This window comes from Rattus rattus, chromosome 2 (assembly GCF_011064425.1).
Source record: "Rattus rattus isolate New Zealand chromosome 2, Rrattus_CSIRO_v1, whole genome shotgun sequence".
Classification (NCBI taxonomy): Eukaryota; Metazoa; Chordata; class Mammalia; order Rodentia; family Muridae; genus Rattus; species Rattus rattus.
Genome location: NC_046155.1, coordinates 91,229,083 through 91,248,399, shown reverse-complemented (window position 1 = coordinate 91,248,399; position 19,317 = coordinate 91,229,083). Strand labels below are relative to the sequence as shown.

Below are 19,317 nucleotides of genomic sequence, written 5' to 3'. Positions count from 1 at the left end.
AGAACGGCTGACTGCACAGCCTGACTGCACAGCCTGTGTCCTGGTATGGCTCTTCCAATAGATAGAAGGTGAAAAGGGCTACATAGCAAGCTCTGTCTCAAAGGGAAAAGACAAACAAACAAAAAAACCAACCAAGCCAACAGCAAAAGCAAGCAAACAACCGGGCAGTTTGAAAGGAGTGTGGGGGCCAGGGTGCTAGTGGCTACAACACTTTGGATCTTTCTGGCTACCTTTTCTTAGCCTCTTTCATGGTTTTTGATTCGCCCTTCCTTTCTTTTCTTTTTCTTTTTCTTTTCTTTTCTTTTCTTTTCTTTTCTTTTCTTTTTTTGAGACAGGTCTCACTACATATCCTGGTTGGCTTGGAACTCACTATGTAGACGAGGCTGGCTTGGAACTCACTGAGATCTGCCAGGGTTCTTCCTTAAAGCCATGCCTTCCTGGGATTCTTCCCTAAGACTCTTGTGTCATCTGTCCACATGAACGTCATACCTGAGCTGGCCTTACCCATAAGCCCTCATGCCACACCCTTGCCTCTGACCACAGGCGCTTCCTCAAGCTCTGCCTCCACCCTCTGTGGTATGTGGTCTGCTCTCCTGATTTCTGTACCTCTGGTTTAAACTACACTCCCTTCCTCTATGTCTGGTCCTCTATTTGAGGCCTTCATGGCCTTCCTTACTCCCAGTATCATTTACTGTGGTAAAACGCACACAGCATGAACTTTACCCTCTTTAACGGTTGCACCTGACTAACTGAGTGTGTATAGATCGAACTGTACTTCTCCATTCAGAAACCCAAGCAAACTTAGGCTGCCTCTATCTCTCCATTACTGGGAATAACAAAAAGTGGGCATGTTAGCATATGCTTATCATCCCAGGATCCAGAGGGTGAGTGAGGCAGGAGGAGTGTCATGAGTTCAAGGACAAGCCGGGTCACAAAGTGAGTTCAAGACTAACCTTGGTTATATAATGAGATTCTGCCTCCAATAAACAAATGAAGGGTTATTTAAAAATCAGTGGTTGGGAACATATACTGCTCTTGCCGAGAGTCCAAGTTCAGTTTTTACCTTCCATGTTAGGCAGCTCAGAGCCACTTGTCACTATAGCTCCTGAACTCGCATGAGTTTACCAACATGATTGAAAAATAATAAAAAAAAAATGAGTTTACAAAAACTATATCTTGTTCTTAATTCATTTGATTTTTTTCTAGTGTGTGTGTATGGCTCTGTTTTCAATTCTTCTGGGCTTGTATACAGAAGTGGAATTGCTAGGTTATGGTAATCTATTTTTAACTTTTTGAGGAACCATCATTCAGTTCTCCAAAGTGTCTGTGCCATTTTATACTCTTAACGACACTGCACACAAAAATTACAGTCTCTCCTGAAGCATTTTTATTTTGTTTTCTTTTCCTCTCCTGCTAGTTAGCAACATTAGGGATGTGACTCAGTTTCCACATTCATTTCTTAAGGATTAGTGTTATTTTGCATATTAATGAAGAAGTCCCTGCTTGTGCCCTTTAGACCTTTGAATTGAGCTGTTTAGTTTTTCTCTTGTTGAGATTTATGGAACGTAAAAATATATTGTTAATATTAAAGCCTTATCAGAGATGTGAAACTTACAGACTTATGTCAATGCTAACTTTGTTTTTGGTATCACTTACCTGACTGCCCTAAACTTGCTATGTAGACTACATCCAACTGATGCTGCCTTAAAAAAAAATTCAATTGATTTTATTTCTGTGTGTACATCTGTGTAAGGGAACCTGTGGAATCCAGGAGAGGTTATCTGGATCTGGAGTCAGGAGCATCTGTAAGCCGCCTGACATGGGTGCTGGGAACTGAACTCAGGTCCTCAGCAAGAGCAGGAAGTACTCTTGGCCACAGAACCAACTTTCCAGGCTTGATACTGACTTTAAAAACTATTTATTGATTTGTTTCGTGTATGTAGGTCATGCATGCCTCAGTGTAAGTGTGGAAGCCCAAGCACAATTTGCAGGAGCCAATTCTCTCCCCTTGCCATGTCGACAGTGGGATTGAACTTGGGTTCTTCAGGCTTCCTGGGTTGTACCCTTAAATTTTACTGGTATTTATGCTTTGTTTTGATAAAATTTTTGTTTGTTTGTTTGTTTCTTCTTTTCTTTTTTCTTTTTTTTTTTTTTTTTTTTTTGAGTTATGTAGCCTTGGCTGTCTTGGAACTTACTCTATAGACCAGACTAGCCTTGATCTACCTGCTTCTGCCTCTCAAGTGCTGGGATTAGATGTGTGTGCCAGCACTGCCCAGCTCAATACAAACTTGTTTTTTTAAATTACATTTCTATAATTTATTTTCATTGTGTGTGCATGTGTGAGATTCCTGCCTCTACCTCCCAAGTACTGGGATGAAGGGCATGTGCCCCCAAACATATTTCTAAATTAATTTTTTTTGGTTATTCAAGACAGGGTTTCTTTGTGTAGCCCTGGCCATCCTGGAACTAGTTCTGTAGACCACACTGGCCTCGAACTCACAGAGATCTTCCTGTCTTTACTTCCTGAGTGCTAGAATTAAAGACATGTGCTATCGTTGCCTCGCTTCTAAATTTGCCGAGTCCTGGGTCCTTCATGGCTGCAGAAGGGAGGACAGTGTGTCATGGTTTCCACCCCATCAGAGCATAAGCCTCCACAGGTTGATGCTTGTTGTAGGCTGAAGGCTTGTTTGTATAATAATGTATATATTTTACTTTATGTCCCTCCTTTGGGGTAATGTCCTCCCTGTCCATGACTCCATGATAATTAGCAATAGCATGAGTTTAGGAGGCAAGAATGTGTTCCTCAGCAAAATAGTAAAGCTGTGAGCTTCAGGATAGCCCTCAGGCTATGGGAAACAACCCTGAAAACAGGAGTCCATGAATATATAAACAGAATTTTTCAACTGTGGAATATATAAGGATATAATATAAATTTTATGAAGGGCTTCTAGACCTAAAAGAACAGAGACAGCTGCTCTAATGAGCCAGCATGTCAGAAAGATATTAAGGAAGGAGATAAAGAGATTTAGGGAGTGGCGGTATCAGGATGGGATCCCACTCAGCTAGTTTATTGTTTGTGCTTACAAAGGCAGGCAGATCTCTGAATTCATTTGCTATGTTAAAAAAATGTACTTGCTGTCTTTTTCTAAGAATCAAGAGGCTTAGGTCATAAAATGCTAATTTGTGGGATAATCAAAAGGGAATCTGGGTAAATGATTGAATTGATATGTAAACAAAAAATGGAGCTTTGGGGCTGGAGAGATGGCTCAGTGGTTAAGAGCACCCTACTGCTCTTCCAGAGGTCCTGAGTTCAATTCCCAGCAACCACATGGTGGCTCACAACCATCTGTAAAGAGATCCGATGCCCTCTTCTGGTGTGTCTGAAGACAGCTACAGTGTACTTATATATAATAAATGAATAAATCTTTTAAAAAAATGGAGCTTTGGTCTACAAGACATGAACTGTCTAGAGAGCTATTGTAGTTCTCGTTGGATTTTGTCTGGTGGACTTTCTGACTTTGGTCAGAAAATGCAAGAATTTTTTTTTATTTTTTTGGTTCTTTTTTTTTTTTTTTTTTTCAGAGCTGGGGACCGAACCCAGGGCCTTGCGCTTCCTAGGTAAGCACTCTACCACTGAGCTAAATCCCCAGCTGCAAGAATTTTTCTAGCAGGTTTTCTGACTTTGGTGGGAAACTCCAAGAACTATCTAGAAATCTGGCTCAGAGCTGTCTCTAGCAGAGAGCTATCTCTATCAGAGAGCTGTCTAGAGGGCCATCTCAAACAGACTACAGAGCTGTCAGCTTGTACTCCATCACTGACTTGGAGTTGTTTCTTCTGCTGCTCCCAGACACCGCATCCTTAGTGCCCTGGAGTAAGCTAAGGCTGGCTGGTCCTTAGCATAAATTAGATTTTTTCATTTGCTTTTGTTTTTCCTTGAGACAGAATCTCATCTATCCCAGACTAACCTCAAACTCACTGAGTATTTGAGTAGGAACTCAAACTTTGGATCTTCTGCTTCGCTATGTGAAGATGCTGACATTATAGGCATGCTCAGTTAGCGCGGGATGGAACCTAGGGCTTACTACATACTACACAAGCACTCTACCTCCTGAACTATTTCCTCACCCTCTGAGTTATGTTTTTAATTTTTATGTTTATGAATGCTTTGTCTTCATATATGTTATGAATACCACATGCATTCCTAGTGCCCATGGAAGTCAGAAGAGGGTATCAGATCCCTTGAAATTGGAGTTCCTTATGATTGCGAGCCACTGTGTGGGTGTTGGGAACTGAACCTGGGTTCTTTACAACAAGTGCTTCTAACCACTGAGTTATTTCTTCAGTCCCTTTAAGTTAGTTTTGACTCATTATCTTTGTCTACTACTATCCTGAGTAAAAGTGACAGTGGCAGGTGTCATGGTTTGAATATACTTGGCCCAGGGAATGGCACTATTAAAAGGTGTGGCCTTCTTTGGATTAGGTGTGTCACTGTGGGTGTGGGCTTTAAGACCCTCACCCTAGCTGCCTGGAAGTCAGTATTCTGCTAGCAACCTTCAGATGAAGATGGAGAACTCTCAGCTCCTCCTGGATGCTGCCATGTTCCTGCCTTGATGATAATGGCCTGAACCTCTAAAACAGCAAGCCAGGTCCAATTAAATGTTGTTCTTATAGGAGTTGTCTTGGTCATGGTGTCTGTTAGTAAAACCCTAACTAAGACAGCAGGCAACCTTGCCTTGGCCCTGACCTTACAGGGAAGTTTTCATTTTTACACCTTTAGGTAAGATGTTTGCTGTAGGTTTGCCTGGGTATAGACTGAGCATCTGCTGAAAATGTGGTTCTGCCTGCAAAAGCAACAACAAAAACAAAGACAACAAACAAACGAACACCTCTCAGTCTGAACACTGCTCTTTTCTGCATCCCCCTTTTTCATCACTTTTGTTGTTGCTGTTTCTTCCATACCTCTGCACATGCGGCTTGGTCCCTCTTACAGACTGTCCTTCCTTCTTTCCTGCAGCCATTGGTGACCTTTCACAGGCTCTCGAAGCTCAGCTCTCACCTCTGACGAGCTTTTGCTGACTGCTCTTATTTCTGTCCTCAGGGAGCCCAGCTGGCGTGCGTGCTCTTCCTTCACGAGTTCAGTGCTACACACACCTGGCCTCGGTCTCAGGGGATGGCCCGTTACACTGAAACTTTGCATAGAACACAAGGCAGCCAGGCAACGCCCAAGTCTTTGGTGGTCTGCCCTGCTTCACTTTTCCCGTTACTTAAATTACTTAAATCTTGAATGAAACAGCCAACCCCAAGGCTTGAGTTCTTGTTGTAGAAGCTGTGTATTTGTTATCAGGACTATTATGCCAGACTTGGGAAGCTGAGGCAGGAGGATCACTATAAATAAGCCAGGGTTATTAAAGACCCTGTTTCAAAATACCAGACAAGCAAATGATAAGACTAACACAAAACCAAATGAGCAAACAATAACAATCAAAGTAACAAAAATCTACAACCTAAAAACCAAAGAGAGCAGAGTTCTCTGTATCTTCCTTCACAGCTGTTTGCTTTGAGGAAAGGACTATCTATATCGAGATAGCCCAGGTTGGCCTTGGACTCTCAATCCTATTGCGTTGGCTTCCTGAGTACTGGGATTACAGATATACCCCATCATCTGAATGACAGCTGTTACCTTTGTAAAAAACATATATGATTTTAAATGTGAGTGGGGGCTTACGTTGTCCTGTGGCTGCATTCGAAGGTCAGAGAACAGCTTTGGGAGCTGCTTGTCTCTTTCTCCCATGTGGGATTGAGGTGTTGAACGCTGCTCATCAGGCTTGGAAGCAGGCTCTTTTACCCACTGAGACATCTCAATGGCCTGACTGTTACTATCTTATTCATTCATCACCATAAAATAACCGTACAAGGCCGAGAGGACATCATTTCCGCCAGTTGAATAGCCCATTGCCTCACTCAGCCGGGCTCTGAGGACTTGGGGGCTGGCCAAGTTCCCTGAGTCTTATTCTAAATCCTGAGAAGGGCTTGTGAACCTTCCTCTGAGCCCAGAAGTCTCCTCACTTCCCTAGGAAAGTTTCCGGTTAGTGGCAGGATGAGGGTGTTATCAGTCGAGGATCCCAGTGTCAGGGGCAGGATATCAGTCCACATCTGCCAACTTCCGCCATAGACACTCAGCATTTCTGTTTCCGGCTGCCAGATTGTGCCCACTGATTACGGGGTATTTCAGGCCTTTGGTGGGAGATAAGCATTCTACAGGACTAACGACAGGTCTAATTGGGCTTTGCTGTCAATCCCCCCATTGTCTCCATTCTGCTCATCAATCGCCCTGCTCTGGTCACACTGCCTCTCACTATGGTTTCTCACCAAACCATCCTCTTTTCAGATGGCTTTTCTGCTTAGAGGGCTCGGCTCCCATCTTTGGCTCAGGCAACTGTGGCTCATTCTTTGCAATTCAAACTCACGACCGATTCCTTGTCTCCAACAGACCACTATGCTCATGTGTATGCTGCCTTATCAACCCCTGACACTGTAGCAGGTAACACATGGAACGGGGACCCAGGAGAGGGAATGCTACTCCCCTGTGACACTTAAAAAGACTAAGCGAGTCCTGAATGAAAGGCCAAAGACTGTGCAGCCAAAACAAACTCAGACCAAGAACGTAGTTCAGTTGGTAGAGTGCTGGCCTAGCATGCAGCAAGCCCTGGGCTCCATCCTCAGGAGCGCTTGAGCCCCACATGGCGATGTCTATAATCTCACCATGTTCACACAAGTCCTCTCATACACAGTGAGTTTGGGGTCAGCTTGGGCTACTCAAGATCCTCAAAAACAAAACAAACAAATGAAACCAAGAGCAAAACCATAAAGCTAACTTAGAAGTATTTCACTTGTGGCTGGGTGTGGCAGCACATGCTTGTGGTCCTAATGCTTGGGAGATGGAGGCAGTTAGATCAAGAGTTTGAGGTCATCTTTGGCTAAATAGTAAGTTTGAGGCCAGCCTGAGTTAGTGAGATCCTATCTTGACCTTCTCATTGCCACTAAAATTCACAGGTAGGGGCAATGGCAGGTGTTTGTGGACTCACTATTTTAGAGGCTGAAGGAGAAGGGTCACTTGAACCTATAAATTTGGAGTCAGCCTGGATGACAGAGCCTTACCTCAAAGATAAAGACTGGGTGTGGTGCTGGAAGGATAGCTCAGTGGTTAAGAGCACCGGCTGCTCTTCAGAGGACTCAAGTTCCTTTCCTAGCACCCATGTTAACTGGTTCATAACTGCCTGAAACTCCAGCTCCAGGAGTTCCAACATGTTCTTCATGTTTCTGTCAATACCCATGTATACATGTCTTACACAGACATAAATGTGGAGGGTCCTGCCCACTGAAATGATCCTTGAAAAGACAAGAACAAAACCCAGTTCAGCCCAAGTTTTTGGTACCAAGCGTTAGGACAATACTTTGAGAGTCTGACATCAGCTTGTGTATTTTTGCCATAGTCAAGCAAACTACAATTTTGGAAAAAAGTTTTCAGGTAATGACTCAGCCCCGTGAGTACAACAAAGGTTAAGGCACGTTTTCGCTGAAGCTCTTTACAACGTCCATGTGACTTCATCTGTCGGATGGGGTCTTGTTGACTTAGAAACAAGGCTCAAGACAGGGGTCTAGGGAGAACACCTGGGGTAGACAAGTGGGAGTCAGGATTGGCCTGGCCCTAAGATAACATAGAAATCAATTAGGCTGTTGTAAACCACAAATGACTTTTTTTTTTTTTTTAATAAGGATTAGTTTTATGGCCTAGAAGTATTGCTCAAGGTTTTAGGGGGAAAGGAGCTGGGACAAACAAACATAATATTCTGGGGATATGGGTGGAGACTGGCTCACCAGGTAGTAAAGAATTACCACATTGTAAACTACATTTCCCCCAGCATTCCGGGAGATCAGCCAATCTTCCTCCTTAGGAGAGATCAGTTGTGTGTTTAACTTTTCCTGCCTTCTCCCATGCTTATCTGTGAGTGCAAGGTCCTTTTTTGCTGTCCACACTAGAAAATTTAAAAACAAAAATGAAAACACTTTTTCACAGTTCCCCTCCCAGTTCAAAACTTTCTGTAGCTTTTGGTCACTATGAAAGCATAGTCATTTGAAACCCTTGGATTCAGTTTTCAGCCCTTCCCGTGTCGCTGTTTCCACAGCTGACAGCTATTTTCCTCCCACCCCCCTCACTGTCCCCTAAAACAAATAAGACCCATTTCTGCCTGGTGATTTTCAGTCCCCTGCTTTTTTAGTTCTGCATTATAGAAAGCAGTTTAAGGGTTGGTCTGAGAATGGAGGCCCTTCCTTCCGAGGGGTGTTGAGGGGAGAATCTGAGTAGGTTAAGACACAATCTTCTGGGGGGTGGGGAGAGGAAACACCATTTTGGAAACATCTTGTCACCGCTGCTCTCTACTGCAATTTAATCACCTGACTCCAAACAGTGGCAAAACCCAGTCATCATCCAGCAACTCAGAAGACTGGGCACAGTGGCATGTGGTGTTTGTCTTTGAGTTCCAGTCCCAGAGTCTGAGGATTACCTGGATTGGCTCAGAGGGCCGGAGATGGCAGGGTCAGCTTGCCTGCCTGTCGTATCTGGGCTTCCTAAACCTAAACCTCTTCCCTCACACATGTGATGTCTGGGCCAGTGTGACTGAAACATAAGGGGATAGGCTTATATCCCTTCCCCATGTAGCCTTTCTGTATGACCTAGCTTCTTATATCATGGCAACATGATCCTGAGATGAACGGCCCAGAGTGAGAGTTCTGAGAGGTATGGATATGTTGGTTGCTGAAACCAAGTAACCAACAAGAAGTAACTTAAGGCAGGAAGGGGAAGGGGCAGCAGCAGCAGCAGCAGCAGCAGCAGCAGCAGCAGCAGCAGCAGCAGCAGCAGCAGCAGCAGCAGCAGCAGGGAACATTTATGAGCCTGCTCACAGCTTGAGGGACCAGGAAGCAAAAAGGCAGGTAGTGGTGGAAGCAACAAGGAGAAAAGTCACTAATGCAGTTAACTAGTTAACAAATCAAAGTTCCCAGTTGCTAGCCAAAGGCCAAAGTTTTAAATAGATCTTGTATTGTGTTTATTTAGTGTGTGTGTGTGACCATTGATGTCGGTGGGCACAAGTGGGCCACGGCACTGTACGGAGGCTGGAGGATAGGCTACAGGAGTTGGTTCTCTCCTTCCACCGTCCGGATCCTGGAATTGAGCTCAGGTGTCAAGCATGGCAGCAAGCACTTTTACCTGTGACATCTCACTAGTCATTAATAGGTCTTTCTAGGGGCAGGAGAGCAACTTAACTGTTAAGAGCCTTTGCTGCTCTTACAGAGGACTAGAGTTTGGTTCCTACTCACACTGCCTGTAACTCCAGCTCCAAGGAATCCAGACCGTTGGCTTCCACGGTTGCTTGCACATATGTGCATGTGCCCCCCCTCCCCACATAACATAATTACAAATATTAAGAAGTAGGTTTTTCTAAGGATAAGCAGTAGAGCCTGTTTTTGAACGCTGGCAGACGCGCAACGATGATATAAGAATAACGTTAAACAATTCCATTCAAAACAGGAAGGAGAAGCAAAGGACCTCATGAGACACATAGTAGTCATTTGTCCATAGAAACTCAAACTCATCCAGACTCATTTCTTTGTCTTTAATTAATGACCAGTCTTGCTACAGGAGATTCTTGGCTCTGTTCTTTGGCCCGTTGACACTACCTTTAGACATGAAAATATTTTCCAAGGAGATAGTCTGTGTTTGCAAACCTGTTGCCTTTTCAGCCTGCCCACCCTCCCTCATTAATACTGGGTGCCCTGGGGCCTCTTTTTATTTTGAGTACGATCTCTGTTGTTTTCCGTCCAAATTAATGGTAGTTTTACCAATAAAAGTAACTTAAAAGCACAGTGAAAGGGGCTGGGGAGATTGCTCAGTGGTTAAGCCTTTGGAGCTAGAGGAACCAGGTTCAGTTCCCAGCGTCCACATGGTCTTTCACATCTATCTATAACTCCATTTCCAGGAGATTCTGTTGGGGATTGGTTCCAAGGCTTTGAGTTAAACCAGCCCCCCAAATTGGGAAACTGCTATCCAAACCCTGAAGGTCCTTGTCTCAAGTTAGTTTTTGACTGGTTAATAAAGAGCCAATGGCCAGTGGCTGGACAGGTAGACTAAAGCGGGACTTTTAGATTTGTGAGGGCTAGGAACTAGGAGAAAGGAAGAGAGGAAATCACCATGATTTGGGGGAGAAGGATGAGATATAAGCACTTCAGGAGAGAAAGTCAACCAGCCATGTAAGAATTTGGTAAGTGGCCTCTAGCCACTTCCAGATTGGGCCTGGGGTAGCAGAGAAAGGTTAAGGGGTTTCAGGAGTATCAGAGAGGAGCATCTGCCAGCAGGGGAAGGTTTAGGAGTGCCCAACCTTTGAGCTAGTCACAGCATTCCGAAAATTAACTGAGGTGTGTGTGTGTGTGTGTGTGTGTGTGTGTGTGTGTGTGTGTGTGTGTGTGTGTGTGTGTGTGTGTGTGTGTGTGTGTGTATGTGTGTGTGTGTGTGTGTGTGTGTGTGTGTGTGTGTGTGTGTATGTGTGTGTGTGTGTGTGTGTGTGTGTGTGTGTGTGTGTGTGTGTGTGTGTGTGTGTGTGTGTGTGTGTGTGTGTGTGTGTGTGTGTGTGTGTGTGTGTGTGTGTGTGTGTGTGTGTGTGTGTGTGTGTGTGTGTGTGTGTGTGTGTGTGTGTGTGTGTGTGTGTGTGTGTGTGTGTGTGTGTGTGTGTGTGTGTGTCTTTGTGTTTGTGAGATCAGGGCTTTGGCAGGTGGCTGGGAGCATGACCTGCTAGGAGCTTAAAGCCGTTTAGCCCATTCCCACTACAGGATTCAGCACCCTATTCTGACATCTTTGGGCAGGTGATGGACATATATACATGCATGCAAAACACCCTTGCACATGAAATGAAATAAATAAACTTTAAGACAAACACAAAACCAAAAATACTTCAGTGAGTTTTCAAGTGATAGTGTTGAGGTTCACAAGAAGCCACACCTTAAAGTCTCTAAAATACTTTTCTCTTTCTTGGATTTGTAGTTTGGTTCTGAGACGAAACTCTTAGGATTTCTTGGAGCTTTGTTTTCTAATTAGAAGAATGGTCCTCAGCCTTAGAGCTGTTCCCTGTGTTGAGAAAAATCAGAGACTATTTTTACCCGGAGGCTGTGCTTTCCCTGAAATGTGCTAGCATATCCAGTCTTTAGTATTTGACCATTTCCTGCTTGGAGAGTCTTTTGTCTTTTGTTGGCAAAGACTAAGGATTAGCGGCAGCTTTATTTCTGAACTTGGCTTCTTCTTTTTCATGTGTATGTGGGGTGTGTGTGTGTGTGTGTGTGTGTGTGTGTGTGTGTGTGTGTGTTTGAGTGTGTGTATTTTTGCATGCTTTCGCAGGCCAGAAGTTGATGTCTACTGTTTTGACCTTTATATACTAAAACAAGGTCTCTCACTGAACATACACTGTTCATCTTACCTGACAGGTCAGTATTGTAGAATACAGGGTGTAGTGTTCTTAAGAATGGCCCTCATAGATTCATATGTTCAAATGTTTGGTCCCCAGTTAGTGGAATTGTTTGGGAAGGATTAGGAGGTGTTGCCTTGTTGGAGAAGGTATGTCATGAGCTTTCAAAAGCCCATGCCAGGCCCAGTCTTTGACTGCAACTTACAGATCAGATGTGAGCTCTCAGCTATTGCTCCAAAGCCATGCCTAACTGTTTGTTGCCATGTTCCCTGCCATGAAGATCATGAACTAACCCTTAGAAACCATAAGTAAGCTTTGAGTTAAATGCTTTCTTCTATACATTGTCTTGGTCATGGTGTCTTTTCAAAGCAATAGAACAGTAACTAAGATGCAAGATCTGCTGCTGTCCCTGCTGGCTTTGTTCTCCAGAGGTCTGCATGCCTCTGGCACTAAGAGGTCTAGTGAACAGGGAGGAAACTTTCAGATTAGTTCCAGCTTGATTTCTGTTCTGCAACAACAGAGTTGCCTTAATAGGATTTTGTCATCTAATTCTAGTGGGCAACTAAGAGTAATAGCTGTAGTCTATTCTGTTCGTGGAGAAGGTACTCTTGGTCTTCCCTGGTGAATAAATCACAGGGATATATCCTATGCCTGGTATGGTTCATTCATGCAAGGTCTTTGTTCAAACCTTCTTAAAGTATTTTTAAATCAGCATGTTCTATTTTATTCAACCAATTAATTAAATAATTAATTTTATTAATTATTCAATCAACTATAATTATTAATTATAAAACAAACATTATTATGAAGTATAAATAAGCCAATACAATTAATTAATTAAAATTAATCTTAATAATTATTGAATTACTTATTTAATTAGTTAATTTTGTTTTTTCAAGATGGAGTTTCTTTGTGTAGTCTTGGTTGTCCTGGAACTAGCTTTGTAGACCAGGCTGGCCTCAAACTCACACGGATTTGCCTCCCCAGCTCGGGGATTAAAGGTGTGTGACAACACCTCCCACTTCCTTTCTATTTTTGAACTTTTAAGAATTACATTTATTCATTTGGTGCATGTGTGCACACTGGTATGCATGTGTGTCAGCACACACATCACGGTGAGTATTTGGACCAACAGAGGACAACTGTCTGGAGTTGATTGTTTCGGCGTGTGGGTTCTAGGATTCAGACTCTGCTTAAACCATCGGTGGCTAATGCTTTTGCCTAACACTGAACCATCGGGCCAGCCTCTCACTTCTAGTTTTTGTAACTTCAGGCAACAATGTCACTATGTAACAGGGGTCATCTTTACTACAACTGTATTATTTTGCTTCTGGAAGTATTGTCACAAAGTATCCCAGAATGAGTACCTTAAACCCTGTTAGTGCCAGCATTAAGCAAGAGGGATTTACTGTTGGGTGTTGGGAGAGTAAGGGTGGGGCCTGGGGGAATGGAAGGGGGCAGTGGATGGTGGGTGTGGGTGGAATTATTAATAATTATAATACCAAGTTGTTGGCAGGCTCGGTTTTACCTCAGGTCTGTGAGGAAACAGTTGCTGGCTGTTTGCTCATACTCCTGAGTGTTCCTTAGCATGTAGAAGTGTATGACTCTGATGTCTGCCTTCCTATTTGCATGCTGCTCTCCCCATGTGCATGTTTGTGTCCAAATTTGGCCTTTTTTATGAGGATACCAATCATATGGGATCAGAATTATCTCTAAAAAGACCCCATCTCCAAATGTGATCTTATTCTGAAGGATTGGGGGTTAGGACTTCAGCATGTGAATTTTGGGGATGACACTAATATCTGCTTTATTCTTTCTTTTCTTTACTTTCTTCTTTCACCCATGTAGACAGACTGTATTGTGTATTGTATGGATGCATCACCTGTCAATTAAAAAAACCTATGGCCTGTAGGAAAGGGTAGAATAGAAGGAGAGACATCTGGGAGGTAGAAAGAATTCTGGGATAGAGCCAGACATTGCCTTGGTACCTCAGCACAGGTAAACAGCCATGTGACAGAAAGTGGATTAAAATAAATGGGATAATATAAGTTATGGTTTTAATCAGAGAAGAGCCTAGTGACGGGGCAAGATGTTTGTAAATATATTTTGAGTCTGAGTCTTATTTCTGTGAGCATGGGACTGGGAGGAAGAGACAGGCTTAACTTCTGCACCCCTCTCTATGTTTTTGAGGTAGAGCCTTTCTGTACAGCTCAGACAGGCCCTGACCTCACAACGCAGCTCAAGTTATCCCTGATTTGATGATCTTCTTGTTTCAGTCTCCTGAGTGCTAGAACTTAAAATGTGTTCATCGTGAGGCCTGGCCAGATGGTTAAGAGTGTGTACTGGGCTTGTAGATGATCTGAGTTTGGTTCCCAGTACCATGGTTCACATGGCTCACAACCTCCTGTAGCTCCAGCTGCAGGGAGATATGATGCCCTCTTATGGCTTCCTTGGATACCCACACACACAAAGCACATGCACATGTAAATATAAAGAAAAAAGTTTCAGGTGTGGTGGTGGTGTATACTTTAATTTCACCACTCCAGAGGCAGAGGCAGAGGCAGGCAAAAGGGTGATGAGCTGGAGACCAGGCAGGTCCTTGTTCATATAGGAAGTCCCCCTCACCCCAGCTAAAGCCACACAGTGAAACACTGTGTCAAAAAAGGTGGGTGGGTGGAATTTTAGGGAACTACATTGTAGTTCGGTTAAATTGCCATAGGACAAATCCATTATACAAGCCTTACTGTGATACTGTGTGCCGTGCTAGCTTTTCAGTTGAGCCTCATGTTATTCTATTTTATCATGTTAATCATTTAAATATTATGCTATTTAATAGTACTCCAGATAAATAATAGTACTCCATTCCATTTTACAAGCAAGGAAGTAACACTTCATATTTATTCATAGATAAGTGAATAGGAAAACCAAGGTTCTGTCCCCATCTGTGTAGTAACCAGCCATCTTCCCAACTGACCCCAAATGACTCGAGCCTACCGATCTTCTTTTAATAGTTTCACTCCCAATTAACTAGAATGGACTTGAGAAATTAGTAAGACATTGAATAAGTGATGGTGCATGATCCTCAGGGCTGGATTTAAAAAAATAGGAACAAGGCATGGTGGTTCTTACTCGAAATACTAGCAAATAAACTAACCAACCTAAAGGAAAAAGGAATGTGGATTTTAGAAGTGGGCACTGGGAAGTACAGGATAGCCTAGAGAAATATGCTGAGTGTGTCTGGATTCTCAAAGTGTCATCTAGTGGTTAAACTGAACTTTCAGAATTAGGATTTCTTTCCTCCTTTCCCTCCTCCTCTCCTTCCCCTTGCCTCCTCTCCTCCTTTTTCTTCTCCTCCTTCTCTTTCTTCCTTTCCTGAGGCAGAGTTTTGCTCCGTAGCCTTGGAATGCAGTGTGCAGACCATAGTGGCCTCAAACATGTAGCCATCCCCTACCTCTCTTTACTGAGTACAGGTGTATATTACCATGCCTGATTTAGTTTTTCTTTTTTCTTTTCTTTTCTTTCTTTCTTTTTTTTTTGCCACTACTTAGGGCAAGCTGAGTTGGCATAAATAAATTAGAGGTTAAACCTTGTGTTTTTTGCTGACCGAAGACTTGGTCTGGAGCTAAAGAAGATCAACAATAGACACCGGATTCTGGGAGGGCAAGAATAATCCTGACCAGTGGTAATGAAATGGGGCGGCACCCTTAAGGTTGTCAAAGTGAGGAAGAGGTGACATCATGGTCCTTTTACGTTCCTACCTTCAGCTTTGGCCTTAACCTCATTGATGCAATTTTTTTGACTCTTCCCAAATCTGTTTCTTTCCCCTTTAAAATAAGACACGTGTAGACATCAAGAAGTTTACTTATCATTTTATTTACAGGCAGGGTTTCATTTAGTCCTGGCTGTCTTTGAACTCCATATGTAGCTAAGGATGACCCTGGACCTCCAAATTTCAAGTGTTGGGTTACAGGTATGCACCACCACGCCTGGTCTAGCACCATGTAGTGCTAGGGACAAATTCAGGACTTTGTGCATGCTAGATAAGCTCTCTACCAACTGAGCTACACCCTCAGCCCAAAGGAACTATAAAGAGGGGAAATAAACTACGCTTTTATCTGAGAATCTCCAGCTTTTGACTTTTGATAGTTATCCCTTTCATGTGTCTAAGGATTGTGCTATTGTGATGAGATTCAAGTTACCCAGTCATAGTCACTTCCCCAGGCAGTGGAAAAGAGCCTTTTGGAACATCTGGTATCCATGCCCATTTTATCTGTGGAGGATATGAAGCTAGGAGAGTTCAAGTGTAAGAGACAGAAGATGTGAAATTGTCATTCCGGCACTTCTCTCGGTCGGTCGAGATGGGTTCTTTTAAGCGGGTCAACCATTCTTATTAGGAAAATGGATGGAGTGATTTGCATGATTTCCGTTCACACGAGCACAATCCACCAGCGACAGCAACCTCACCTCCGTGAAGCTCTTCCTAAGATGTGAACTGACCCTCAGCGACTGGGGTTAGAAAGAAAATGTTGCTGGATTTAACTTATCGACTTCTTTTTACACATTATTTATTTAGTGTAGGTGTGTGGGCATGTGGTGAAGTCAGAAGATGACTTGCGGTTCTCATTCCACTATGTGGGTTTAGGAGATGGAACTCAAAGTCATTACGCTTGGCATCAAGAGCCTTTATCTTTTTCTTTTTCTCTTTTCTTTCTTTTTTTTTTTAACGGAGCTGGGGACCGAATCCAGGGCCTTGCAGTTGCTAGGCAAGCGCTCTACCACTGAGCTAAATCCCCAACCCCATCGAGAGCCTTTATCGAGCTGTCTTATCAGCCAGTCTTTGACTTCTTACGGGAGTTCAATGGAGGAGTTAGAAGTCTGATGATTAGCTGCAAACATCATTTTTTTAAAAAACGATTTATTTTATTACATTTATATGAGATCCCCACGTGGGGATCCAGCTAATACATATACAGCCATGAAACCCAGGCAATATTGCTGATGCTAAAAGGTGTATGCTGACAGGAGCCTGATATAGCTGTATGCTGGGAGGCTCTACAAGAGTGTGACAAATACAGAGGCGGACTCTCACAGCCAACCATTGAACTGAGAACGGGGTCCTCATTGGAGGAGTTAGAGAAAGGACTGAAGGAGCTGAAGGGGTTTGTAACCCCATAAGAATAGCAACAGTGTCAACCAACCAGACTCCCCCAGAGCTCCCAGGGACTAATCCACTAACCAGAGAGTACACATGGACAGACCCATGGCTCCAAGCGCTGATGTAGCAGAGAATGGCCTTATCAGGCATCAATGCGAAGAGAGGCCTTTGGTCCTGTGCCCTAGAGTAGGGGAATGTCAGGGTCGGGAAGCAGGAGGGAGTGGGTTGGTGGGTGGGCAGCCTCATAGAAGTAGTGGGAGAGGGGATGGTATAGGAGGTTTCCGGAGGGAAACCCAGGAAACGGGATAACATTTGAAATGTAAATAAAGAAAATATCCAATAAAAATGCCAAAAAAAATCTTGTTGCTGTGCCCCCAGAGACTACTACAGAGGCCATCACAACATATTTGTAAAGTGCATGAAGCAACTTTCTCAGATTTCTGTTTTTGTTTCTGTCTTTCTTCATTCTTCCTGATTTGGAGTATTCCAGGTTCTGCCTGGGCATTTTTCGGGGTCTCGTCTGGCCTCTTGAGATCTTGACTCAATCCCAGGACTGAACCAACCTCCTTTAATAGCTGCGAGACTCCTGCAGAAGCCGCAGAGGCTGATCACTCCAGTCTTGCGCGTTCCTCGGGTTGGTGGACATTTCTTTGGGAGCACATACGAGCTTTGAAAATGGTCTGAGTTGATGTGGAAACCCATCTCAAGGGTAGTGTTCACGTACCTGTAGTGGACAGAGGGTATTCCAGGGGCTGGCTGGTAAGGCGGAGGGGCGGGACCAGAGGGGCGTGTCCTCGGGGGGGCGGGGCCTGCAGCGGTCAGGTGACCGCACGGCGGGCAGCGTCGTCTGTGGAGATCCTGCTGGAAGCAGAGTAGCTGAAGGGCCGACGGGGATCGGGTCTGTTGGGGCAGCGCGGCCGCGGCCATGGGGGGCTTGAAAGACGAATTGCTCAAAGCCATCTGGCACGCCTTCACCGCGCTCGACCTGGACCGCAGCGGCAAGGTCTCCAAGTCGCAACTCAAGGTGAGCCCCCTGCCGGCGCTTCCCGTAGGGCACGGGTCCCGCCGCAGTGTCCACAGGGAGGGCTGGTTGGGAATGCGGCGGGGCGGCGGTCCTCACTCTTCCTTCAGGCGTCCGGGCGGTGCGCGGGGGCGGGAGCGCTCCTGCGGCTCCCAGGACGGCTGAGGTGCGCTCCAAGAGGCGCCGCGGGACCTGCAGAGCGTCCCCGGGCGACGGGATGTATGGGGGCCCGGGAGCCTCAGCCTCGTCTCCGGGACACTGAGCAGAGCCTCCCCGCCGGCGTCCACAGGTCTTGGGGCTACTGAGCGCGTGCCAAGCGGCCCGTGTCTTGCGGGCTCCCTGCAAAGGCCATTGCTTTTGTAGAGTCCTTCTTAAGGGCTGCCCAAAGACCCCATAGTATGAGGTACGCATAAAGGGATACTTGTAAGTTGAGTAAAACCCAAAGTGGCACTCAGCCAGGAGAAATTGGCAGCGTCTTGAAAAGCCTGAAATATAGAAACAGACAAGAGGAGCCATTCAACAGGCATTTTTAAAATATACACATTTTGGATCTGAATGACTAGGTTTTCTTAGCCTCTCCTGAGGAGAAATTTCCGAAGTTTGGGTTTGCTTTGTATATTTTGTGCAGTAAATGAGGAAGTTCTTTTCAGTAGTGACTTTTATGCCAGCAGGATCTGGCGTTCTCACTTGTTTTCCTTTTGATCTTATTCATTAAATCATAGTCTGGAAGGACCGATGGAAATTAGCCACATACTTTTACTTAGAAAAAAAAAAGTAATATATAGGGTCTCGGAGAGATGGCTGCTCAGTGGTTAAGGGCGACTGCTCTTCCAGAAGTCCAGAATTCCGTTCCCAGCACCCACGTGGAGTTAGCTCACATAGCTATAGGGTAGCCTATAATTCCATCTCCAGGGGATGCCTCTCGAGTCTGTGGACAGCAGCACACGTACGCTCATAATTTAAAAATAATATTCTTAAAAGCTAATAATAGTTTTTTCTGGTGTACAGTTCAATGAGTTTTAGCACACGTAGGAAGTCACTATCACTAACTAGGGTTTCATCAGTTCCGTCCCACAGAGCTTTGTCATACTGCCCCATCTTCAACAGGTGGTAACCACTGATCTATCTGTTCTAGTCTTCCTTCTTCTAGTGTGATATGAATGGGATCTTCTGAAACCCGCTTCCTTTACTCAGATGAATGCCTTAGAAATTAACCTGTCTTGTGTGTGTTGTTATCGATAGGAATTGCATCTTATAGTTGTGCCATAGTTATCCATTCACTCTTGGAGATTTGTTATTTCTATTTGATTTGTGATCTGAATAGAGCTGTATGACTTTGTTTTTACTTTTATTATACATTTTAGATAGTGAGGAGCCAGGTTTTCTTTTAACCATTCTGATGTGTTTTAGAGTATTTAGGCCATTTACATATAATGTAATGATTGATATTGATAGATTTAAGGTTGCCATTTTATGATTGGCTTCGGTTTTCTTTCTTCCTTAATTTTTTTTTTTGTGTACTTAGAATTACTATTTTGCCACTTTAAGGGGAATGTAGAAACCTTATGCCAGGAAGCTGCTTTATGTTGTAATTACCATGTTTATTACTCTACAAACATTGAAAAACATCA

The 19,317-nt window shown here is 44.1% G+C and overlaps 1 protein-coding gene across 1 annotated transcript in view; it reads left to right on the top strand.

Moving 5' to 3' along the window:
• Nucleotides 1-17,546: 17,546 nt before the first annotated feature.
• The window catches only part of Swap70 (switching B cell complex subunit SWAP70), a 60,709-nt gene continuing 58,938 nt past the window's right edge, over nucleotides 17,547-19,317 (top strand). The window contains exon 1 of the mRNA XM_032892913.1: nucleotides 17,547-17,689. Coding sequence (XP_032748804.1) covers nucleotides 17,591-17,689 — 99 coding nt within the window. The 5' untranslated portion in view covers nucleotides 17,547-17,590. The remainder of the gene's footprint in view (nucleotides 17,690-19,317) is intronic.